This window comes from Calonectris borealis, chromosome 5 (assembly GCF_964195595.1).
Source record: "Calonectris borealis chromosome 5, bCalBor7.hap1.2, whole genome shotgun sequence".
NCBI lineage: Eukaryota > Metazoa > Chordata > Aves > Procellariiformes > Procellariidae > Calonectris > Calonectris borealis.
This window is the reverse complement of record NC_134316.1, coordinates 3,300,748-3,320,800: the sequence shown is the minus strand read 5'-3', so window position 1 is coordinate 3,320,800 and position 20,053 is coordinate 3,300,748. Positions and strand designations below refer to the sequence as shown.

The following is a 20,053-nucleotide window of genomic DNA, read 5'->3' as shown; positions in this document are numbered from 1 at the left end:
TCCTTCACTCCTCTCGTCCCCAGCAGCGACGGTCCAGGCAGGTGCTGGAGGCTGGCCGCCTGCCCCTTTCCCCACGATCTGCCTTCCTCTGATGGACCCTCGCGGGCCTGGGGACAAGCGTCGCTGCAGCTCAGGCATGCGAAGAGCAATATAGTCTTCTCAAATAGTCCTAGTTAAGCCTGGGAAAACGCCTCCCTCGCTGCCGAGGTCTGCCAGCCAGCCCACCCCGTCTGTCCCACTCCCCTGTAACTGCAGAGGCTGAGGGCCAGCGTAGGACAGCCCAGTGCAGCGGAACTGTCTTGAGGGCTTTCACTTTTCACCCCTCCAAAATGTGAATTAAGAGTACACCCCCATAACACAGCCAAACACCTGTCGGCATGCAACACAGCGTTTTGCTTCAGCTTTCCACAAGTTTTCATCTCCTGCAATGATGAGAGAGAAAACCTTCCCTCTCCTCCTGCTCCATCAGAAAGAAACTTGGGGATGAAGCCGGCGCCTGGCCCAGGCAGCGTTACCCCCATTGTATTTCAAACAAGGAATCCATTCTAGGCACAGACACAGAAGCAAGTTCATAGAATCATAGAACCATTAAGGTTGGAAAAGACCTCTAAGATCATCAACCCGACACCCCCATGCCCACTACACCATGTCCCTAAGCACCACATCTACACGTCTTTTAAATACCTCCCGGGATGGTGACTCAACCACTTCCCTGGGCAGCCTGTTCCAAGGCCTGACCACTGTTCCAGTAAAGAAATTTCTCCTAATGTCCAATCTAAACCTCCCTTGGCGCAACTTGAGGCCATTTCCTCTCGTCCTATCGCTTGTTACTTGGGAGAAGAGACCCACCCCCACCTCGCTACAACCTCCTTTCAGGTAGTTGTAGAGCGCGACGAGGTGTCCCCTCAGCCTCCTCTTCTCCAGGCTAAACACCCCCAGTTCCCTCAGCCGCTCCCCATCAGACTTGTGCTCCAGGCCCTTCACCAGCTTCGTTGCCCTCCTCTGGACACGCTCCAGCACCTCCATGTCCTTCTTGTGGTGAGGGGCCCAGAACTGAACACAGGATTCGAGGTGCGGCCTCACCAGTGCCCAGTACAGGGGCACGATCACCTCCCTGCTCCTGCTGGCCACACTATTCCTGATACAGGCCAGGATGCCGTTGGCCTTCTTGGCCACCTGGGCACACGGCCGGCTCATGTTCAGCCGGCTGTCGACCAGCACCCCCAGGTCCTTTTCCTCCGGGCACTTTCCAGCCCCTCTTCCCCAAGCCTGCAGCGTTGCCTGGGGTTCAGGAGTTCAGCTTGTTACCTACACCCTGGCTTCCTCCTCTTCTCTTTTTAACCACTGAGTAAGTTTTCACCAAGTCTGAAGGGCAGTTGGGGCACAAGGGGCACCTAATGCTGAGCCAGGAGCTGCTGGTGGTTCCCCCTCGAGGCTGCACTCATCCGAACACTCCTATGGAAAAAAAAAGTGCTTCAAGTGTTATCAATTTTCAAGCGTTATCAATTTCCATCTCTTACAAAACAGACACCCATTAAATCCTGCTTCGGTATTTTTTCTAATGAATGCTGCCCTAAAAGATGGAACTCAAGAAACCAGTAACAGAGGAGCGAAGTGCATCCTCTGGAAGGCAAAACATTTCTCTTGAGGCGAAGCAAGGGCCTGAGCCTGTTAAACCACTGTGAGACTCTGCGGCTGGAGAACTCGGCAGATGACTCACATCTTTTTTTTTTTTTCTTTTTTTCCTCCCCTCCTCTCTTTTTTAAGGAGGCCAGAGATACCTGTTCTTAAGCAAGAGAAGAGCGACTTCCTGGACAATACGCCGCATACCCAGCTTACCACCTATAAAATCCGCCTTTCACACAAGCTCCCGGCGCTCGGCGGGGACGCACCCCTCGCTGCCGAGCACCACGGGGCTCTGACTCACCCGCTTCACCCCTTCAGAACTGACGGCAGGGCTAAAATTACACTGCTCTTCGCGGTGCTCCGAATTTTGAAAGCGAGATGGGTTGCGGTGCTCAAGTCATCCACCTCGGCCCAAAGCCCTGAAAGCGTCTGCTTAGACATAATTCTGAAACTTGCAGACCTGAGCAGCGTCGGTGCCGGAGTCGTGCTTAGGATGTCGGAAGAGGAACAGAGTTAGTAAGTGGAGATGCCACTAACTCACCAACAGCCCTGGAAAGCTGCTGCTTCCCCGCAAGGCGAGGGGAAAGCTTTTTTTTTTCCCCAGAAAGCACCAAAGCTGAGGTGATTTCAGATTCCACACACTGAGCCTGTCAGGCTGGACAGATATTAGAAACAAATCCAAGATAAAAAGCACAACCGTGCGTTAGTGGGAAGTCTGAGTCACGGTGCCCACACCAAGGCTGCTTCCATGCTCCAGAGCAAGTTCTCCGCGCCCGGCAGTCGCTTCTCCCCTTCCCAGTTCCCAGCAGTAACGCTCAGGTCCATCAGCAAAGCCACCGGCTATCGCAGATCTTGCGGCCAGCTCTTTCGACGATGCAACTGATTTTTTCAAACCGAGAGACATGCCTTTGCGAGGACTATCGTATTAGCGGAGTTAATTTCCAATTAGGGATGGCAGGCACATTTTTTCCAAACCCTGTCCATGAGGACTGTGGCCCTGTGACTGGGGAAAAAAAGCCCTGCTGAAGTGTGAGTCACGGCACGATTCGGGATGGGTGCTCTTGGGAGTCACGCTAACTGCTGCTGTAACAAAGGTCCGATTTAAACCGATAAGTGCTGACATTCTGAAAAATGACTAACTACTACAATGAAAGAGCCATGAGTTTACTCTTCTGGAGCCTTGTCTTCAAACTCCAAGTAGTTTAATTAAGTCAGAGTAAGTTCATTTACACAGCCACACCCTTAACTGACATTCAGGTAGACAGAGCCTAGCCTAAATACTCTGGAGTAAAAAGGCGTTGCGGAGGATTGCAGCTGCGGTGGGCCCACCGCCCCTGCACCCAGGTACTCCCACCTGGCTGAATAACGTCTCCTGGCGATTCCCGAAAGCTTTGCAACAGGACGTCAGTTCCCAGCGGCTGACGCCTGGCCTCGCACCTGCAGCTGTGGGTGCTGGGAGCTACCTCAAAACCTCCGCCGTCCCCTCTGTCAGCAAAGCCCCTGCCCGAGCAGCCCAACAGCCCAGCTCAGGCTGGGATCCGTGGGTGGTTCCTGTAACATCGCTGCCTCTCCTTGGGCCCGCAGGACGGCAGCTGTTGCAGTAACCGTAGCCCGCTGCATGCACCCCAGCCTGCTGCTCGGGTCCCGGCCCCCCCACGCATTCCCCGCTGCACCTGCCCAAGTCCTTTTCTCGGCTCGCTCGTGTCTTATTCAGGCACCAAAGACATCCCAGCTTCACATCTGTCACTCCACAAGCACCCCTATTCACTCATCGACCCTTTTGTCCATCGCTGCATTTTCTACACCGGCCTAATATCTTCCCTTTCCAACCAAGTCATTTCCTCCGTGAAACACGGCACCGTCCTGCTCGGCAACAGTCCCTCCGTGCCCTCTCACGGAGCGGGTCGCCTTCCCCAGTTACGTGGGGCTGGCACCGAGGCAGTAAAAATTTGACATAAAGTTTGCTAAAGATTGTTAACTGCAAGTGGGAGTATTAAAGAAGTAGCATCCTTTCCACTTATAAAAATAGTCGCTAATCTAAGTCTCACAGGAATTACAGACAGGCTTTCAAAACTGTGAGATACAGAACAGAGACCTCTTTATGTCGGCAGAATGCTCTACTCCAGCACCATATTGCCCCTTTCTGTTTCTCTCATAATTAAATATAAGTAACATACCAGGAGAGCTCCGCTGTATAATTGCTTTATTTTCTGCTTATTAGTTCTTTACCAACACTACAGCCATATTGAGAACACAAAATTCCTGTTTACTTTAGTCAGGGAGATCACAGTCTACAAACTCATTCACTTATCAGACACGATTAACGCCATTCAAAACTTACTCCATAAATTCACATGAACACAAATTGATGCACTTAAACTCCAGATTCATTTTTAAATCATAGGATTTCTTACAGATTGCCGCTTTATCCTACAGGCTATGTTTACTGCCTGATAGCCACTAGTTCGTGGTGAGGTTCAGCTACAACCTATAAAGGACATGGTGAAAGTGAAACCTTTGTATTTTGTTCAGTAGCAATGGCCATTTATTTTTGACGTCTCTGCCACATGTTTCAGTAACTTTTTCTCCCCCCAAAAAAAGACATTAAAAAAAGTCAGAAGCATAATCAGTTTCCTTTCACCTACAAAAACAGAATAACAAAGTAACTAAGGAAATACAAAATTGTGAATTCAACTTAATGCAAAGTCTAGCAAAGTCTGCCCCAACACTTGAAGAGAAAACACAGTAAATCAACTTAGATGAAAAATGAAGTTATTGGAGTTTTCATGTTGACTGAGAATAGATTTAAGAAAGTTCAAGAACCATTAATAGAGCTTCAAGTTTTCCAGTTTAGGCATTTACTTTGTGCTTGGCTATTTTATTTATGCTCCAGAAGAAAACAGTAACCATATTCTTGTATTTTTAGTCTTTATACCACCACACTATTTGTTAAGTTACATCCACAGAAAAAAAAAAAAAAAAAAAAAGGCTAGAAAATAGAGCAATGATATTCCAATGGCAAAAAGCCTCGAGTGAAAAAAATCTCACCTCCTCTTTTTTAGAGCTGAGATTTAAGAGCTGTTCTACATTAAGCTTTTTCAGACTCTCTTAAACTTAGGAAGGCTTATAGTCAATCAACGCTCTATCTTCTAGCATCAAGAACCCATTCAGTCCCATTTGCAACTCACATCAAGATAAGACTTTTGGAACCATATTCTAAAGGAACTTTTAAGTGGTCCAAAGCATTCAATTTCAGAAGTGAATTCAGTATTTTTATCTTCCCATACATCTTTGGTAAGAGCTCCGTATACAATGTACTTAGCATGCAGAGTCAACACTGCAGAAATGTAGTGTAATGCCCCCAACTTCATGTAAAACTTATATCCTTGGAAGAAAAAAAAAAAGAAAAAAAGCCATTTTCTTCTGGTTTTGTAGCATACATTCCTAGAATTCCCCAATCGAGTTTAACTCCTTGAGGAAATCTGAAGTTAATCCTTAAGGCTGAATAAGAACCAGCTGCTTTAACATTTTTTGCACCCAGCATTAATACTGGATTGAGGTTTTATACTAATACTTATTCTGGGTGGGGCTTTTTTTTTGCCAGTCACATCTGCAAACTGTGATATGGCAAATGAGCTGCTTGCCCTTTAAGAACTAATTATGGAAGTTTACATTCATAGTCGTATACTCTCTCTCTCCTCCCCGCTCTCATTAGTAGTTACTCAATGGGCTTCAGACATCCAACATAGTTCCCTTCCTACAGGACTACAGCAACAACCGGCTACCGAGACAGATGGCGAAGACTGCGACTACTTGCATGAGTTCAGTCGAGTCTTGGAAAACTAAACCAATGAGTGATTTCCTCAAAATGGCTATTACTCAGATGTCAGAATTACCGAGCTCAATTTAAGCTCGGCACGGAACTTGCCCATTCGGAAGTCCACAAAATGGAAAAGAAAAAAAAAAGACTTATTTCTCCACTACATGCATGTCAGAAAGAATCAGAAATCCTTTTAAGATTTAGATGTCTTCAACTGCCTTGAGATGAAAGCAATTTGTCTCGATCGCAAGACAGGCAAGTCGGTGCTAGATTTTTGCCTAAACGTCTGTGATTGAAAGTAAAACTTGTTGCAATGCTTACACGTTATTGCTGCATTTTCTGGAAGGAACCTATCTTGCATTGAATCGGAGACTGACACGAGTAGTAAAAGCCGCAGCTAACATCATTTAAGTTTGCAATGCAAGACAAAAAATGAACAGTATCTACCCTGGAACTATTACATCATTCATGTCTTATTTGCTATATGGTTGCTATGTAGTATGGGGAACTTATTTGCATCCCTTCTCATGCATGATGTATGGTTCAGAACTTCACAGCTGACATTTCAAAGCAGTTCTTACATTACCTAGTTAACATTATGCCTGATATGCACTTTGAACATGTTACAATGGTATTCTCACTATCTGCCACTGTAGGCAAGAATTCGTTTCGTTATTAGTCTGAGATATGAAGACAGACTGAGAGTCACTATTTAGTTACAGATTAACAGAACTTTAAAAAAAGTCCTTAATATAAAAAGACAGACTGCAGTTTGATTTTAAGCAATAATTTTCAGTTTACTAGATGAAGTAGACCTATCAACATATTCTGCATGAATGCAAAAAAGTAGCAATCTACAGCAAGTGATAGAAGGAAAAAAAAAAATATAATCAAAAAAGTAGAACCAGAAAGCATACACTGAAAATGGTACCCCTCCCCCAACCATCCCCCAAAATAATCAAACCATCTTAAGGGCTATCAAGAGAAAAAAAAAAAGTTACTTAGCAAGTCTACAATGTGTCTTTCCCCTGTTTGCTGGAAGTCTGCCATAGCATCTAGTGCTTGTGTTCGTGTCACATTCGGAGATTAGAGCATCCTAACGCCAAGCAAGAAGAGTTAAAACAGGAATCCAGTCAAGTGTGCAGAAGGAAAGGGTGGTAACTGGAGAAAGGTGATCATAATCCTATGGATGCTTTTGTTTTACTTTTCAGTAGAGAATCATTCTTCCGGAAAGCCATGTGGGTTATTTTTCTTTCTTTAATTCTTTGTAGACTAAATAGTTATTCTCTCATTAGGATTTATAATTGGATGTTAACCATGTCAGCCCTTCATAGAGTCCATCCCCTGTAGTAGCACAGGAGGGCTGCACGTACCAATTCCTATCCCTGATTCGGGTCAGGCCCAGTTTCTCCTGGATTTCATGGGGTTTCATGGCATCAGGCAGGTCCTGCTTGTTGGCGAAGATGAGGATGATGGCGTCCCGCATCTCCCTGTCGTTGATAATGCGGTGGAGCTCCTGGCGGGCCTCGTCGATGCGGTCGCGATCGGCGCAGTCCACCACAAAGATCAACCCTTGCGTGCCCGTGTAGTAGTGCCTCCAGAGGGGACGGATCTTGTCCTGGCCCCCGACATCCCACACGTTGAACTTCACGTTTTTGTAAGTAACCGTCTCCACGTTGAAGCCCACTGTGGGGATGGTGGTGACGGACTGGCCCAGCTTCAGTTTGTACAGGATGGTGGTTTTACCAGCCGCGTCCAGACCCAGCATCAGGATCCGCATCTCCTTGTTGCCGAAGATCTTGGACAGCACCTTGCCCATCTCGGCGGCATCCAAGGGGCCCGGCGCCTCCGGGGTGGGGGGGGGGGGAGCGGAGGGCGAGCACCGACCCACCCGAGCAGCCCGCGCGGGGCGGGGGCCGAAGCGGAGCGGGGCCGGCCCGGCGTGGGGGGTGTCAGGGCAAGGGCAGGCGGGGCTCAGCGCCGGCCGCGCATGGGGCGGCTGCGGAAGAAGCGGGGCGGGGGAGGTGAGGGGAGGCCTGGCGCGGCGGTGCGGCCCGGGCGCCGCGGGAAGAGGGGCCGCGCCGCGCTCCGCTCCTCCGCCGGGCCTGAGGCGGCGGCTCCGCCCGGCTCCTGCCTTGGCTCCCGCCCCGGCGCCTCAGCTCATGGATGCCGGCTCAGGGGCGGCGGCTCCGCGTCCTGCCTGCAAAGGGACGGAGAGAGCGTGAGACAGGGCGGCGCGGCGGGCGGGGAAGGAGAGGAGCCGCCGGCAGTTACCTCAGGGCCGCCCGCGGGCTCGGGGCCGGCTCCGCTGCGCGCCGCTCCCTCAGCCAGCACCGCCGGAAAAGGCGCCGCGCGAGCCCGCCTCACTTCCCCTCCGCCGCCACCGCGCCTGCGCGCAGCGCCCCCGCCCCGCCCGCCGGGCCGCGCAAAGGCGCCACCCGCCGCCGCTGCCGCCCGCGCATGCGCCGCCGGCGGCCGCGGGGAGGGCGGGGCAAGGGGCGCGGAGCGCCGCGCCACGCCCCCTTCCGCCCAGGGCGGTGCGCGCCATCCCGCTTCCCGCGCGGCCTCGGGCGGGGACCGCGCCTGCGCGGCCGGAGCCCCGCCCCTCTCGCGTGGAAAGGAGCATGCGCGGGCAGCGCGGCCTGGAACGGAAGGGCGGGGCTGTCCCTCTAGTTTGCCCGGGAGGCGCGGCGCGCGTGCGCCATCCCAGCCCCGCCTCCCCCGCAGCACGGGCGGGAGCGCCGCTTCCTCCGCTGCTGCGCCTGCGCGGCGGGCCGCCCGCAGCAGGGCGGGGTGGGGCCGGGCTCCTGCGGCCGGGACTGCGCATGCGGCAAGCGAGGGGGGGGCGGGGCCTCGATGGGGAGAGGCGCCACGCGATCACACGTCAGCAGAAACAGACGGAGGACGGCAGGGGCGTGTCTTAAAGGACCAGGCAGCGCGCGGGTGGCGGTTGGCGGAGCCGTTGGGCCGCCGCCCCTGTGACGGCCCCGCCGGCCCTGGCCCCTCAGGCGGGCGGCCCCGGGCTCGGGGCAGGGCGGCCACTGGTGACAGCTGCCCGCTGGTGTCCGTGGGTCCGTGTGGGGGGGAGAAGGCTGACAGGGCCTGTGGGGCCAGCCTGAGCTGTGAGGGTTTACGCCCCAGTGCTTTGGGGTGTGGAAACGTATGGGGTGCGGTGGAGGAGCTGGGCTGGTGCGTGGTGCTGGCCTAAGCAATCCCCTGAGGTGCCGCAGCCGGCACGTCCAGCCAGGCCTTTGGCTCCCGGCCTGCAGATGGAAGAAGAAAGCTGAGTGCAGGGTGTCAGCCTCAGGAAGGAGCTCAAACCCGGGTTGCACTGTGCCAAGGAGGGCCCTTCTCGCCTGACCTGAGTGCTGCCGTGGGCTTGGTGGTGTATTAGGTCCTGAGTGACCCTCAGGGCAGTGTGATGACAAAGAGGTGTAGGGCAGTTGGCAGGGGTAGTGCAGCAGGAACCAGGGACCCAGGTGGGGAGGTAAGTTTGAGCGGTCCTACCACCGTACCTGTGACCTGCTGGGGTGGGCCCTCACCAGAGCCCTCCGAAAAGAGCCTCCCCTATGTAAAACTAAAACCCTATCTTAGGACGCCGGGCTTTTTTTACAATGAGGGTGGTGAGACACTGGCAGAGGTTGCCCAGAGAGGTGGTAGGTGCCCCATCCCTGGGAACATTCCCGGTCAGGTTGGACGGGGCTCTGAGCAACCTGATCTGGTTGAAGATGTCTCTGCCCACGGCAGGGGGGTTGGACTAGGTGACTTGAAAGATCCCTTCCAACCCAAACTATTCTATGATGCGTAGTGTCATTGGCTTTTTGGCTCCTTGTCTTGGGTCACTCCCTGTAATTCAGATCAGTGAAATTCAAGCTGTGGCCAGCCACTCGGGAAATGCAGCGTTCATGTACCTGGCCACAGTCCTCGCCTGCCTTCCCCAGGAGCAGTGCTCCAGCACGCCCTGCGTGACACAGAGCAGCACCCTCCGCACATACATCGCAGACACACGTTTGGCCGGTTTCACAGGCACGACATGTCGCAACCCCGCGCTCCTGGTGACGTGCCAGCGAGGCCAGTACACATAAGCAGTACAAGGCTGGTCTTCCAGGCCTGGCATGCTGGAGCAGGGGGCTGCCCGCCCAAGTCCTGCTGGCAGGGCCTGTGGAGAGGAAGGCAAGGGGAAAGCAAGCCTGTGTTGGTAGTTGCTTCTGAGCTGATGGAGCAGACGTGGGAAGCAGCATCCAGAACACAAAACCAGCACAATGTGCTGGGGTCACTTTGGGGTTGGCCTTCAGGGAGTCTGGGTGATGTGGTCAGCTGGATGGCACGGCTCTCGGAGAGCACAGCGTGCATTCACTTGGGATTGCATGTGTAAGACTGGCTTCACCATATCCTTCTATCCCTTCAAAAATACTAAATTTTGAGTTAATTTTTATGGCAGACATTTTCGCAATCATGTGGCATGTGCAAAGCAATCCCGTTTGGAACAGCAAAAGGGAAATTGTTTGGTGTCTTTAAAGTCTGGAAGAATGGGAGGTTTCCTAGACTACAGAATTATTAAGGGGATGACCATAAGAGTTTCCGAGGAAGCCTTGCTCTTCCGTGCAGCAAGCAAAGAGGGAGGATGCCAAGGAAAACATACCATCCGTGGCCCCTCCTAATGAGCGCATGCAGGCTGCGCTGGGGGTACAGTCTGCTGACACTCATGAGTGTCCCTGCATGCATCAGGCAGTGCCAGAGCTCATACTCTGGTGTTTAAAGCAGCAGATAATACTGCTAAGTACTGTACTGGCATGGGATTTACAGCAAGCCGTGGTGATCCCACTGGATACAGCTAGTTCAGTCTCATCTCACTAGCACGGGAAATTTATCTAAATAGAGTTTACTGCCGAGCAGGACTAAAATTAACATCAGGATGTGGACGTTAGTGGGTTTCTACTTGTCTCTGTTCCGTGTGACCATTTCCGTGCTGGTGAACATAAGTGGCAGTTTATTAAATTAGGCAGCAGTAGTACAACACCACGGGTCTTGACCAAAATAGTTGGGAAAGGAGATGTCAGGAGCTTGAAAGTACTGCCTTTGTCCCAGTGCAGGTATCGATTGCTCTACCCGCTGGCCTCAGAGCAGCATTTTCTGGTTTCAGGAAATGACTGCCTTGTTAGCGTTTGTGTTCTGACTGCATAAAGCATTAAGGGGAGGGTGCGACCATACGTGAGGTTTTTCTGCTTTTCGTTTTAATAGCTGAGAGTTACCTTTGGTGCTTTCTCCCAGGATCCACCAGTTGAGGAACATGGATCTCAAGCATTAAGTATGTCAGCAACCAGCACAGCCGGTGAAACACCAAATGGTGTCTGGGACGCCTGTCTGTCTGGGAAGGAGATGGCTGTGCTGCGGCGCTGTGCCACCCACCGGTGGGTACCACGAGTCACAAACCGAAATGAGTAACTGCAGAGTAGGGAAGTGCTTTTTCTATCATCTCCCTGTGTTTTGCACCCAGACGTACCGTTCCTTGGGTCTCTCCTCTTGAATCATGGTTTTTTTTAGGTTTGTTGGTGACTGCATTGTCCCTCATCCTTGGGGACTGTCTGCAGATGGGGCTTGGCCAGCTTTGGCTTTGCCCATTTCACCTGGCGAACAGCTGGGCTCTTCTGTTTTTCCTGAGCTCCTTCTCTCCTCTCCCTTCTGGTAAACTGGAAGTAATGGGACCTGTGAAATACTTGCATGCATGCCAAGGCAGGGAGTTGCTTTCAGGGAGACGGCAGCTGCTTTTGCACTGGAGCCATTGAGGAGCCCATCTCCATGCAACGGGGCCTTCCGCTGACTAAGCGGCAGTGCCACTTCCTGAGCTGCTCCTCTCCCCGCGGGGTTCCTGCGTGCCCGTGCTTGATAGCGGCAAACGAGAGGGTGCTCCAATCTGTATTATCCCTTTGCCAGCATGGGCCCGCTCCTTTCCTGGTGCGTGCCCTGCCCTGGGTGGGCCTGTGGCCGAGATGAGCCGTGCTGCTCCAGGCTGTGGTCGGCAGCTTCTGCTCAACTGCCTTTGCCCCACGGGTCCCTGAGCCTTTAGCAGATGCGTGTCCTGCCCCTCAGCAGCCGGAGCGGGGACAGGCTGGGCACCCCGATAGCTCCCTGAGCTCTCCCACTGCTGCCTCTGCTGCTGATCAGCGCTTTTCAGCTTGGACCAGCCCCAAGCTGGAGCACGGTGCTGTATTCTTCAGCTGCCACTGTGTGACCTGCCGAAAGCATCCAAAGTTGATCTTGCCATCATCCAAGTCTAAAAACCTGACAAAGAGAAGGTTCCAGCTGACCGGAGGTAGCAAGTGTGACCCCCATCTACAAGAAGGGCCAGGAGGATGATCCAGGGAACTACAGGCCTGTCAGCCTGACCTCGGTGCCGGGGAAGGTTATGGAGCGGTTCATCTTAAGTGCCATCACGCGGCACGTACAGGACAACCAGGGGATCAGGCCCAGTCAGCATGGGTTTATGGAAGGCAGGTCCTGCCTGACCAACCTGATCTCCTTCTATGAGCAGGTGACCCGCTTAGTGGGTGAGGGAAAGGCTGTGGCTGTGGTCTGCCTGGACTTTAGTAAAGCCTTTGACACTGTCTCCCACAGCATTCTCCTGGAGAAACTGGCTGCTCACGGCCTAGACAGGTACACTCTTCGCTGGGTAAAAACTGGCTGGGTGGCCGAGCCCAGAGAGTTGTGGTGAACGGAGTTAAATCCAGTTGGTGACCGGTCACGAGCGGTGTTCCCCAGGGCTCAGTGTTGGGGCCAGTTCTGTTCAATCTCTTTATCAACGATCTGGACGAGGGGATCGAGTGCTCCCTCAGTCAGTTTGCAGACGACACCAGGTTGGGCGGGAGTGTTGATCTGCTGGAGGGTAGGAAGGCTCTGCAGAGGGACCTGGACAGGCTGGATCGATGGGCCGAGGCCAATGTATGAGGTTCAACAAGGCCAAGTGCCGGGTCCTGCACTTTGGCCACAACAACCCCAGGCAACGCTACAGGCTTGGGGAAGAGTGGCTGGAAAGTGCCTGGAGGAAAAGGACCTGGGGGTGCTGGTTGACAGCCGGCTGAACATGAGCCGGCCGTGTGCCCAGGTGGCCAAGAAGGCCAACGGCATCCTGGCCTGTATCAGAAATAGTGTGGCCAGCGGGAGCAGGGAGGTGATCGTGCCCCTGTACTGGGCACTGGTGAGGCCGCACCTCGAATACTGTGTTCAGTTCTGGGCCCCTCACTCCAAGAAGGACATGGAGGTGCTGGAGCCTGTCCAGAGGAGGGCAACGAAGCTGGTGAAGGGCCTGGAGCACAAGTCTGATGGGGAGCGGCTGAGGGAACTGGGACTGTTTAGTCTGGAGAAGAGGAGGCTGAGGGGAGACCTCATCGCGCTCTACAACTACCTGAAAGGAGGTTGTAGTGAGGTGGGGGTTGGTCCCTTCTCCCAAGTAACAAGCAGAAACGGCCTCAGGTTGTGCCAGGGGAGGTTTAGATTGGATATTGGGAAAAATTTCTTCACGGAAAGGATTGTCGAGCATTGGAACAGGCTGCCCAGGGAAGTGGTTGAGTCACCATCCCTGGAGGTATTTAAAAGACGTGTAGATGTGGTGCTTAGGGACATGGTTTGGTGGTGAACTTGGCAGTGCTGGGTTAACGGTTGGACTCGATGATCTTAAAGGTCTTTTCCAACCTAAACAATTCTATGATTCTGTGATTTTATGATATGCTGCACTACTTCACAAGGAAATCCAAAACTTAATTGAGGATGTGGGGATGTGGCTATGTGCCGTAGAAGAGAAATGGGATCAGGCAAATGCTTTTTCACCTGCGCTGGCCTTTATTTGTGAGGATCCTCCCTGCCCTTCAGGAAAACTTTCTGTCCATGTGGTCTGTGCACCAGAAGAAGATTTTACATGGTTTGGCATGTGTTTTTACAGTAATTATTACTGCTCTTTAGGATGATATATAGCAAGAAGACATCTGAGAACTCAGCACTTTCAATAGTTAAGATCTCAAATTAGTCACTAATAAACTCTGTGCACGTCAGTCCTTGTAGCTCACATTTACCAATCCTGCAGAGAATGGGCGAGAAGCTGATGAGAGAGCACCACCTACTTTTGAAACATTTTTATGTAGAGTCATATTAGTTTCCGTAAATGAACAGAAAGGACGGTAAAGAGGAAGGAGGATGTAAATGGCATAACTTAGTAAAGCAAATAAAGGCTTCGTTGTCTGAGGAACCTCGCTGCTGTGTCCCTGCAGAGTTACTGCATCTTACCTTGGAGAGCCCGAGATAACATAGCTTGTGTTACGAGCCTTTAAAATGTGAATTTATCTTAGCACATGTTTTGAAAGACACATTCTTATTTTTAAGATAACTGTGGGTTGGAAATATGTCGTTAAAGATGAAGAGGTGTGATGTGATGGTCTGAGCAAAACAGACTCTTAATCTCAGTGCTCAGCCTGCAGAAAGTTGATACAAATCTACAGCCTGTAAGCACCCCTCGGGGAAAGAAGTACAGGTTAGGCACTATATATACTCGATACAGCATAGGTTCTTATGTTGCTGGTTGATTTTCAAGGTTAAATACCCAACAAAAGCATTTGCAATACCCGAACATATTCTAGATTACCTGAAAAACATGACCTCTTAGAAGGGGTTCAGTTTCACATACCTGCTTAAGAATTAAAAACCTTCTCGGGCCCTTGGCAACACCCAGCGAGTTACTGGGTAGCCTGCAGAAGTTAAATATTTTAAAAGTAAGCACTGGCTGACAGTGTGTCACTGGATGGCGTGCCTGTTGTATGCCAGTATGGATTTACAGCCCAGAGAGTAAAAAGCAATTATGGTTATAAAGTGATTATGGGTTAAAGCCTGGGGAAGAAGGTAGCAAATATCTGTAGGACCTTTTGATAACTCATCTGGGCCTGGCTGCGAGGCAGCCTGTTCCTTATCTTTTCTGTCTCAGTAAGGAACTTCAGGGCAGTGCAGGTACCGAGGTTTGCATCTATTGTTTTTCACAGCTTTGTTAAGGCTGTGTTTGCATGTTCTCCACCAGTGATCCAAGTGCTGTCACAATAAAGTGGTGAATGAAAATGATACACCAACTTTACGTAATAGCCGTCATAGGAGAATAAGCAAACCTCAAGGAAATGGATTGATACCCCCCTTTGCTTTTATCTCTTTGAATATAACTACCTTCCCAATCAGTTTGAATTATCAGACCAAACCTATTTTAATATGGTGTAGCTCATCTTGATTACTTTTATCTCCTCTTTTGGCAGAAGGAGATGGGAAAAGACTCTGTTGGACTGATCCTTCAAAGGCCTTTGTGGCTTTCCGAGGAAGGAGAGAGGAATATAATAATGCTTTGGGTTTAGTATCTATGTTAGATAAATTCTTCTGTGGTGAAAACGAATTATATCCTTGATATTACAATTGCATTCCACCGGTAGATTTCTTATCATCGAGGTGTCTGATACAATGGGCCAAGTGTCCTCTGTTGGGTTGAGTCAGGTTAGGGAAGCACTTTCCATGAGGGATTGGCTGTGGTGGCTCCTGCCTGTGGGCAGGGAGTGGCGGAGATGGTCCCCCATGGGCGTCTCAGCCCGATTTCCTGCGATTCTGCCATGTCTGTGTCTGTGCAACCGCAGCTGGGCTTGGCCAGGAAACTAAACCTGCAGTCTCCGGCGGTGCGTGCTTTACTGGCAGCGTGGCGTTAAACAGATCCTTGGGCTCTTCCCATAAGGTTAATGTAACAGCATGAGGGAAGGAGTAGAGGTGGGGAGGGGGGGTTGTAGAGTATTCTGACTGCAGTAGATTTCTGTTAGCCTGTGTGTGTGCTGAAATGGTGTAATGAGGACCCTGAAGAATCGCTAGAAATCCCACATTTCTTGTCAGAAGAAAGCCCTGTCCTGGTCTCCCTGGGATTCCTCCAGCCTCCTGTGGGAGTGGGGAAGAGCTCTTCCAAAGTGGCCTCCCAGCAGGAAAAACAGTTTGCCCTCCAGGCTGTTTAGGTTTGTTTTGTATCTTAAGTACATCGAAATGCCTTTCCAGTTACTATTGGCAAACAAGCTGGCTTCTCCTTTCGCAGGTTATTTTCAGGACCAGACAGAGGAAATGTAGGTGGGGGATACTGCCTGACCAAATTTCCATATGCCAAAATCCTGAATCACCACCGTGACAATATCGGCCTGAAAAATCATGAAGCCTTAACAAAAGTAAAAATAATTTGTGAGGCTTTTCCTTCCCTCTCTGTTTTTTGCATTTTCACACCCCATATTTCTCAGCAGCAACAAAGCAGGAGATACACCAGTGACCTCCAGGACTCAGCTGGGTGTGCTGGCTGACCCCATGGAGATCTGCACCCCGAGATTTTTGGACCCCAAGCCAGGCCATTGCTGATGCCCAGATGTTCTGAGCCATCCTGGTGTCTTGCAAAGCATGGCAGTGACACGGGGATGCCTGAGAAGCTCAGGGTGGGGATGCTTTGCAGTCAGCTGTATTCTGCATCCACACTAATGCAGAGGGGATTTTGCAGGCAGATCCCAAGGGCTTTTTTCCTGTGAGGTGTGTTTTAGTTGTCATTCAGAGGGTCTCTGGTTCCAGACGCAGTGCGAGCATTGCCTGGCCCTCACGAGGGTGGAGGTTTGGAGCTCAACGGGATCCCAAAGCCGGTTCTTCGGGAGGCTGGAGCCCAGCTTACCCGTAACGCTTTGCACAAAGCTGCAGCTCCTGCGCGTGGGGGAGCTCGGCAGGAGCCTGGAGCAGCTGCTCCTGCTGAGCAAGATGCCGCAACCTGCTGTCAGATGAGCACCACAAGGCAGAGCTCCCCCTGAACTCAGAGCTGAGCAACTGAGGTTTCCCCAGCTCTGAGTGGCCTCATTTTTTATTCCAGGTGTTGCTTTGGCAGCCGGGAGCCACACCAGGGCACACCTCTGTGCTAGCGGGCTGGCACTGCCGGCGGGACTCTATACCTGCATCCTGGCTGTGCAATGTCCCTCCTCAGTCTGCCAAGCTCGTTCCCATCAGATTTTCTCAGGCAAACCAGGTAGTTTCATGCCCCTGCTGTCTCGATTCACTCCTGCTATGTTTTTTCACGTGATGAAAAATTTTAGTATAGGAAGAAATAGTACCCGTGTTACTGGTAGGAGGAGGGGATGGGAGAGGGATGCCCAGCCCTGCATTAAACGTTGTTTCTGTGTAGACGGCTTGCCTTTCTCCCCTGTCTGTGGATGTCAAGCCTACATCTCTTCATGCCCATGACCCCTTAAGTCATTATCCTAATGCCTTTAACCAAAACTCCAGCTGTCACAGCTCTTCCTTAAGTAGATAATAGGAGCCCAGAACAAGATGTCTCTCCCTCCCATGCAGCCCTGACACCCTTAAGGACTTCAGGCTCCTGTAGCATGGGGAAGAGCTTGTTTGTCTTTTCTGAGATCGGGTTGCTGTGTGTGTACTTTAGCCCTGGACTTTGCTCCACTAACTTGGGTCAGGCAGTCTGGAAGAAATGCTTAGACACCTCCTGAGTGGCTGCTGCTGAGTCTGGCCTTGGGCAGTAGGTGCGCCCGTGCCTTGAGGAGGAGGTATGTCCGTGCCTGGAACTGAGGCATGTCCGTGCTTGGGCAGGAGGTACACCCATGCCTTGACCTCTGCACTTAAGAAATGCAATGCAAAGACACCATCCTTTGGTGTCTTTAGCCCTTTGGTCAGGGCTAAGCCGAGTGCAGGCTGGCTCTGTGCACAGCACCAGCCACGGCCTTGGTGGGGAGAGCCTGGAGGGGGTCCGTGGAGGCGGAGGCAGCAGCAGGAGCTCTGGCTGGGCTGGTGCTGCTCTCTGGCAGTGTTTGCGATCTCAGCAGCTGGTTCCGCTCTCCTCCCAGCTGGCGTGGAGTCAGGAAGTGGTCTGCATGGTTTTTGTGGATAGACACGACAGTCTGAGGACCCTTGCTCTACTGTGCATGTTCACACCCACCAGAGATCCCCCAGGCTAGTGCTCAGCACATCTGAAGAAATAATGTGTATCTGGAGAGGGAAGAAGTAAAAAAAAGGCCATTTTGGCAATGGCAGTGCATGGTTTGGGACCAGCTTTGGCTCGCTCTGCTAGGCGAGGCGCAGTGAGTCCACACTTCTGGATTGGACCAAAGGCTGCCTTGGCTATCTGAGCACGCTGGCTCTAAGCTTTCCTTGCAGCCCCAGGTCTCCGTGGAGCCAAAGAGAGGTCAGGGACCTGCAGCATCACCAGCCCTGGCCAGCTGCAGAGTTACTCTCACGGGATGTCTGGGGGACCTCTCTTGGGCAAGCCTCCGAGAGAGGCAAAACACACAGTGAAGATCTGAAATACTCTGTGAACGTATTTCTAGACAGCTGTCTGTTGCAGCAGTGAGTGGGTAAAGGCAAGAAACTCCTGCATTTTATTCCTTGCATTACATTTTTGTTACTTTTATATCCTTCTCTGAGAATCAAAACACTTCATTACCTCTGCAAATATTCACTGCAGCAAGTAGGTTGCCTCTTAGACTCTCTTCAGCAAGTCCTTCTGAGCTCTCACGGGACATCCTAGAGCAGGACCATGAACTTAATTTTTTGGCCTACAACAGCTTAACTTGGCCTTTCTAAAGCAAGGTATTGTGTTGAATCTTCACCTGAAGAGCTAAATTTTGCATCCTGTATTTGATGCTCCTTCTCCCCCACTGTGTGGCTGAAGCATTAATGCATCCCTGAGTTCCCAGCTGCCACAGCAAGGCCGGAGGAGCTGGTCCCTGAGCGCTGGAGAGGGGAGGCAGCGGGAGCTGCGGCCAGCCGGGCACGGTGGCTTGTGCCTGTAATCCAAGCGCCAGGGAGGCTGAGGCTGGCGGACGGCTTGAGCCCGGGGGTTCTGGGCTGCAGCGAGCTGTGCGGAGCGGGCGTCCGCGCTAAGGCCGGCATCGATATGGTGGTCCTGGGGGAGCCGTGGGCCACCAGGTCGCTTAAGGAGGGGTGAACCGGCCCAGGTCGGAGACGGAGCAGGTCAAAGCTCCCGTGCTGGTCAGTAGCGGGATGGCGCCTGTGAACAGTCCCTGTAGCACAGCCCGGGCGAGACAGCGGGACCCAGCCTCTTTTGGCATCTTTCCCCTGCACAATGCTGCGCTTGTCAGCTATCTGTGCCGGGGAGCAATCACAAAAGGGTCAAGTAATACTGGGGAGAGGCAAAAGCATCTCCCACAGATGTTCGACCTGAAGATGCTGCCCTGGCCTTGCTCACTCAGGTGTGCTCATGTTTTGGTGGCGTGTGTTGTGATTTCTTGCAGCGGTGAAAGGCCGCAGTGCAGGACCCAGACAGACCTTTGGGATCCCAATAGATGTAACTACTAAAATGGGAAATGACGGGCAGCAGAGTTTCCCATCATGTTTCTGCCTCAGAAACCCTGCACACCTGCAAGTCGGTAAGCATCCCTCAAACACTGCTGGCTTAGGCAGCCTGCTCCAGACCGAGACGGAGCTCCAGCTCCCGGGAGCGTCTCATTAGTCTGCTCCATCGGGTATTTACTGTCACAGCTCATTTGTGTCCTTGGCTCTGAGCTTTACACACTTAGGAAGACACTGGTGAATCAAGAAGCCTTTCTCTGTGAGGAGTATTTCAAAGCAGGGAGTGGGACATCTCTTATCTGCTCTTCAGTGAATGAAGCGCACTGAGCTGTCCTGGAGATGGAGCTCTCTGATGCGCCTCACTTGGCTTAAAATGAAAATAGAGCATCATGATGTGCCTCTTCTGGCTCAGAATGAGAAGTCTGGGCTTTCTCAGCTGCTTAAACCTGCTTGTGCTCAGAAATCTTTCCTGTCTATCCATCCACCCTTTTTTAAACATAAAATACAAGCAGCCCAAGGACATTCTCTCAGTTCCCCACTGCCACTGTGTGGCCAGGCAGAGCCCGCACAAGATGGATGTCAAGGAATCTGTAAAAGCCTGAAAAACAGCCGGGCACGGTGGCTTGTGCCTGTAATCCAAGTGCCAGGGAGGCTGAGGCTGGTGTATGGCTTGAGCCCGGGGGTTCTGGGCTGCAGCGAGCTGTGGCGAGCGGGTGTCTGCGCGTTCAGCGTCGATGTGGTGGTCCTGGGGGAGCAGGGGGCCACCAGGTCACCTAAGGAGGGGTGAACTGGCCACAGGTCGGAGACGGAGCAGGTCAAAGCTCCTGTGCAGATCAGTAGCGGGATGGCACCTGTGAACAGTCCCTGTAGCACAGCCCGGGTGAGAGAGCGGGACCCAGTTTCCTTTTTCCTGGGGAACGCGGCAGCGAGGTATCGGGATGTGTTAACGCTGAGGCACGAGCAGCACTGACACACGGGGAATCCCAGCCAGGACAGGGGAGCAGCGTCCACATCTCACGGGGGGTTTCTCCAGGGGAAGGAAGAGGAACAGAGGGAAAAAATGAGGTGTCTCTAAACGAGGAGGGAGAGAGCCCAGAAACTCTCTTTTAAAGAAATTCCTTCATCAAAGAGACGCCCCCGATCCTCCGCTGGCCCCCAGCTAGATCCCACCGTAAGGCACTGGCAGCAAACCCCAAATCATGTAAGAAACAACGAATTTGGGTTTGTGCTGAGGCGGTGCCAGCTGCCCGGGAAGGCGCT

General features: G+C 52.1%; 1 protein-coding gene across 1 annotated transcript; it reads right to left on the bottom strand.

Moving 5' to 3' along the window:
* Positions 1 to 3,812: 3,812 nt before the first annotated feature.
* ARF6 (ARF GTPase 6) lies at positions 3,813 to 7,829 on the bottom strand. Its single transcript, XM_075150693.1, has 2 exons — positions 7,721 to 7,829; positions 3,813 to 7,646 (listed from the first exon to the last, which is right to left on the bottom strand). The coding sequence occupies exon 2, from the start codon at positions 7,263 to 7,265 to the stop codon at positions 6,738 to 6,740; it is 528 nt and encodes a 175-aa protein (XP_075006794.1). The 5' UTR covers positions 7,266 to 7,646; positions 7,721 to 7,829; the 3' UTR covers positions 3,813 to 6,737.
* Positions 7,830 to 20,053: the final 12,224 nt, after the last annotated feature.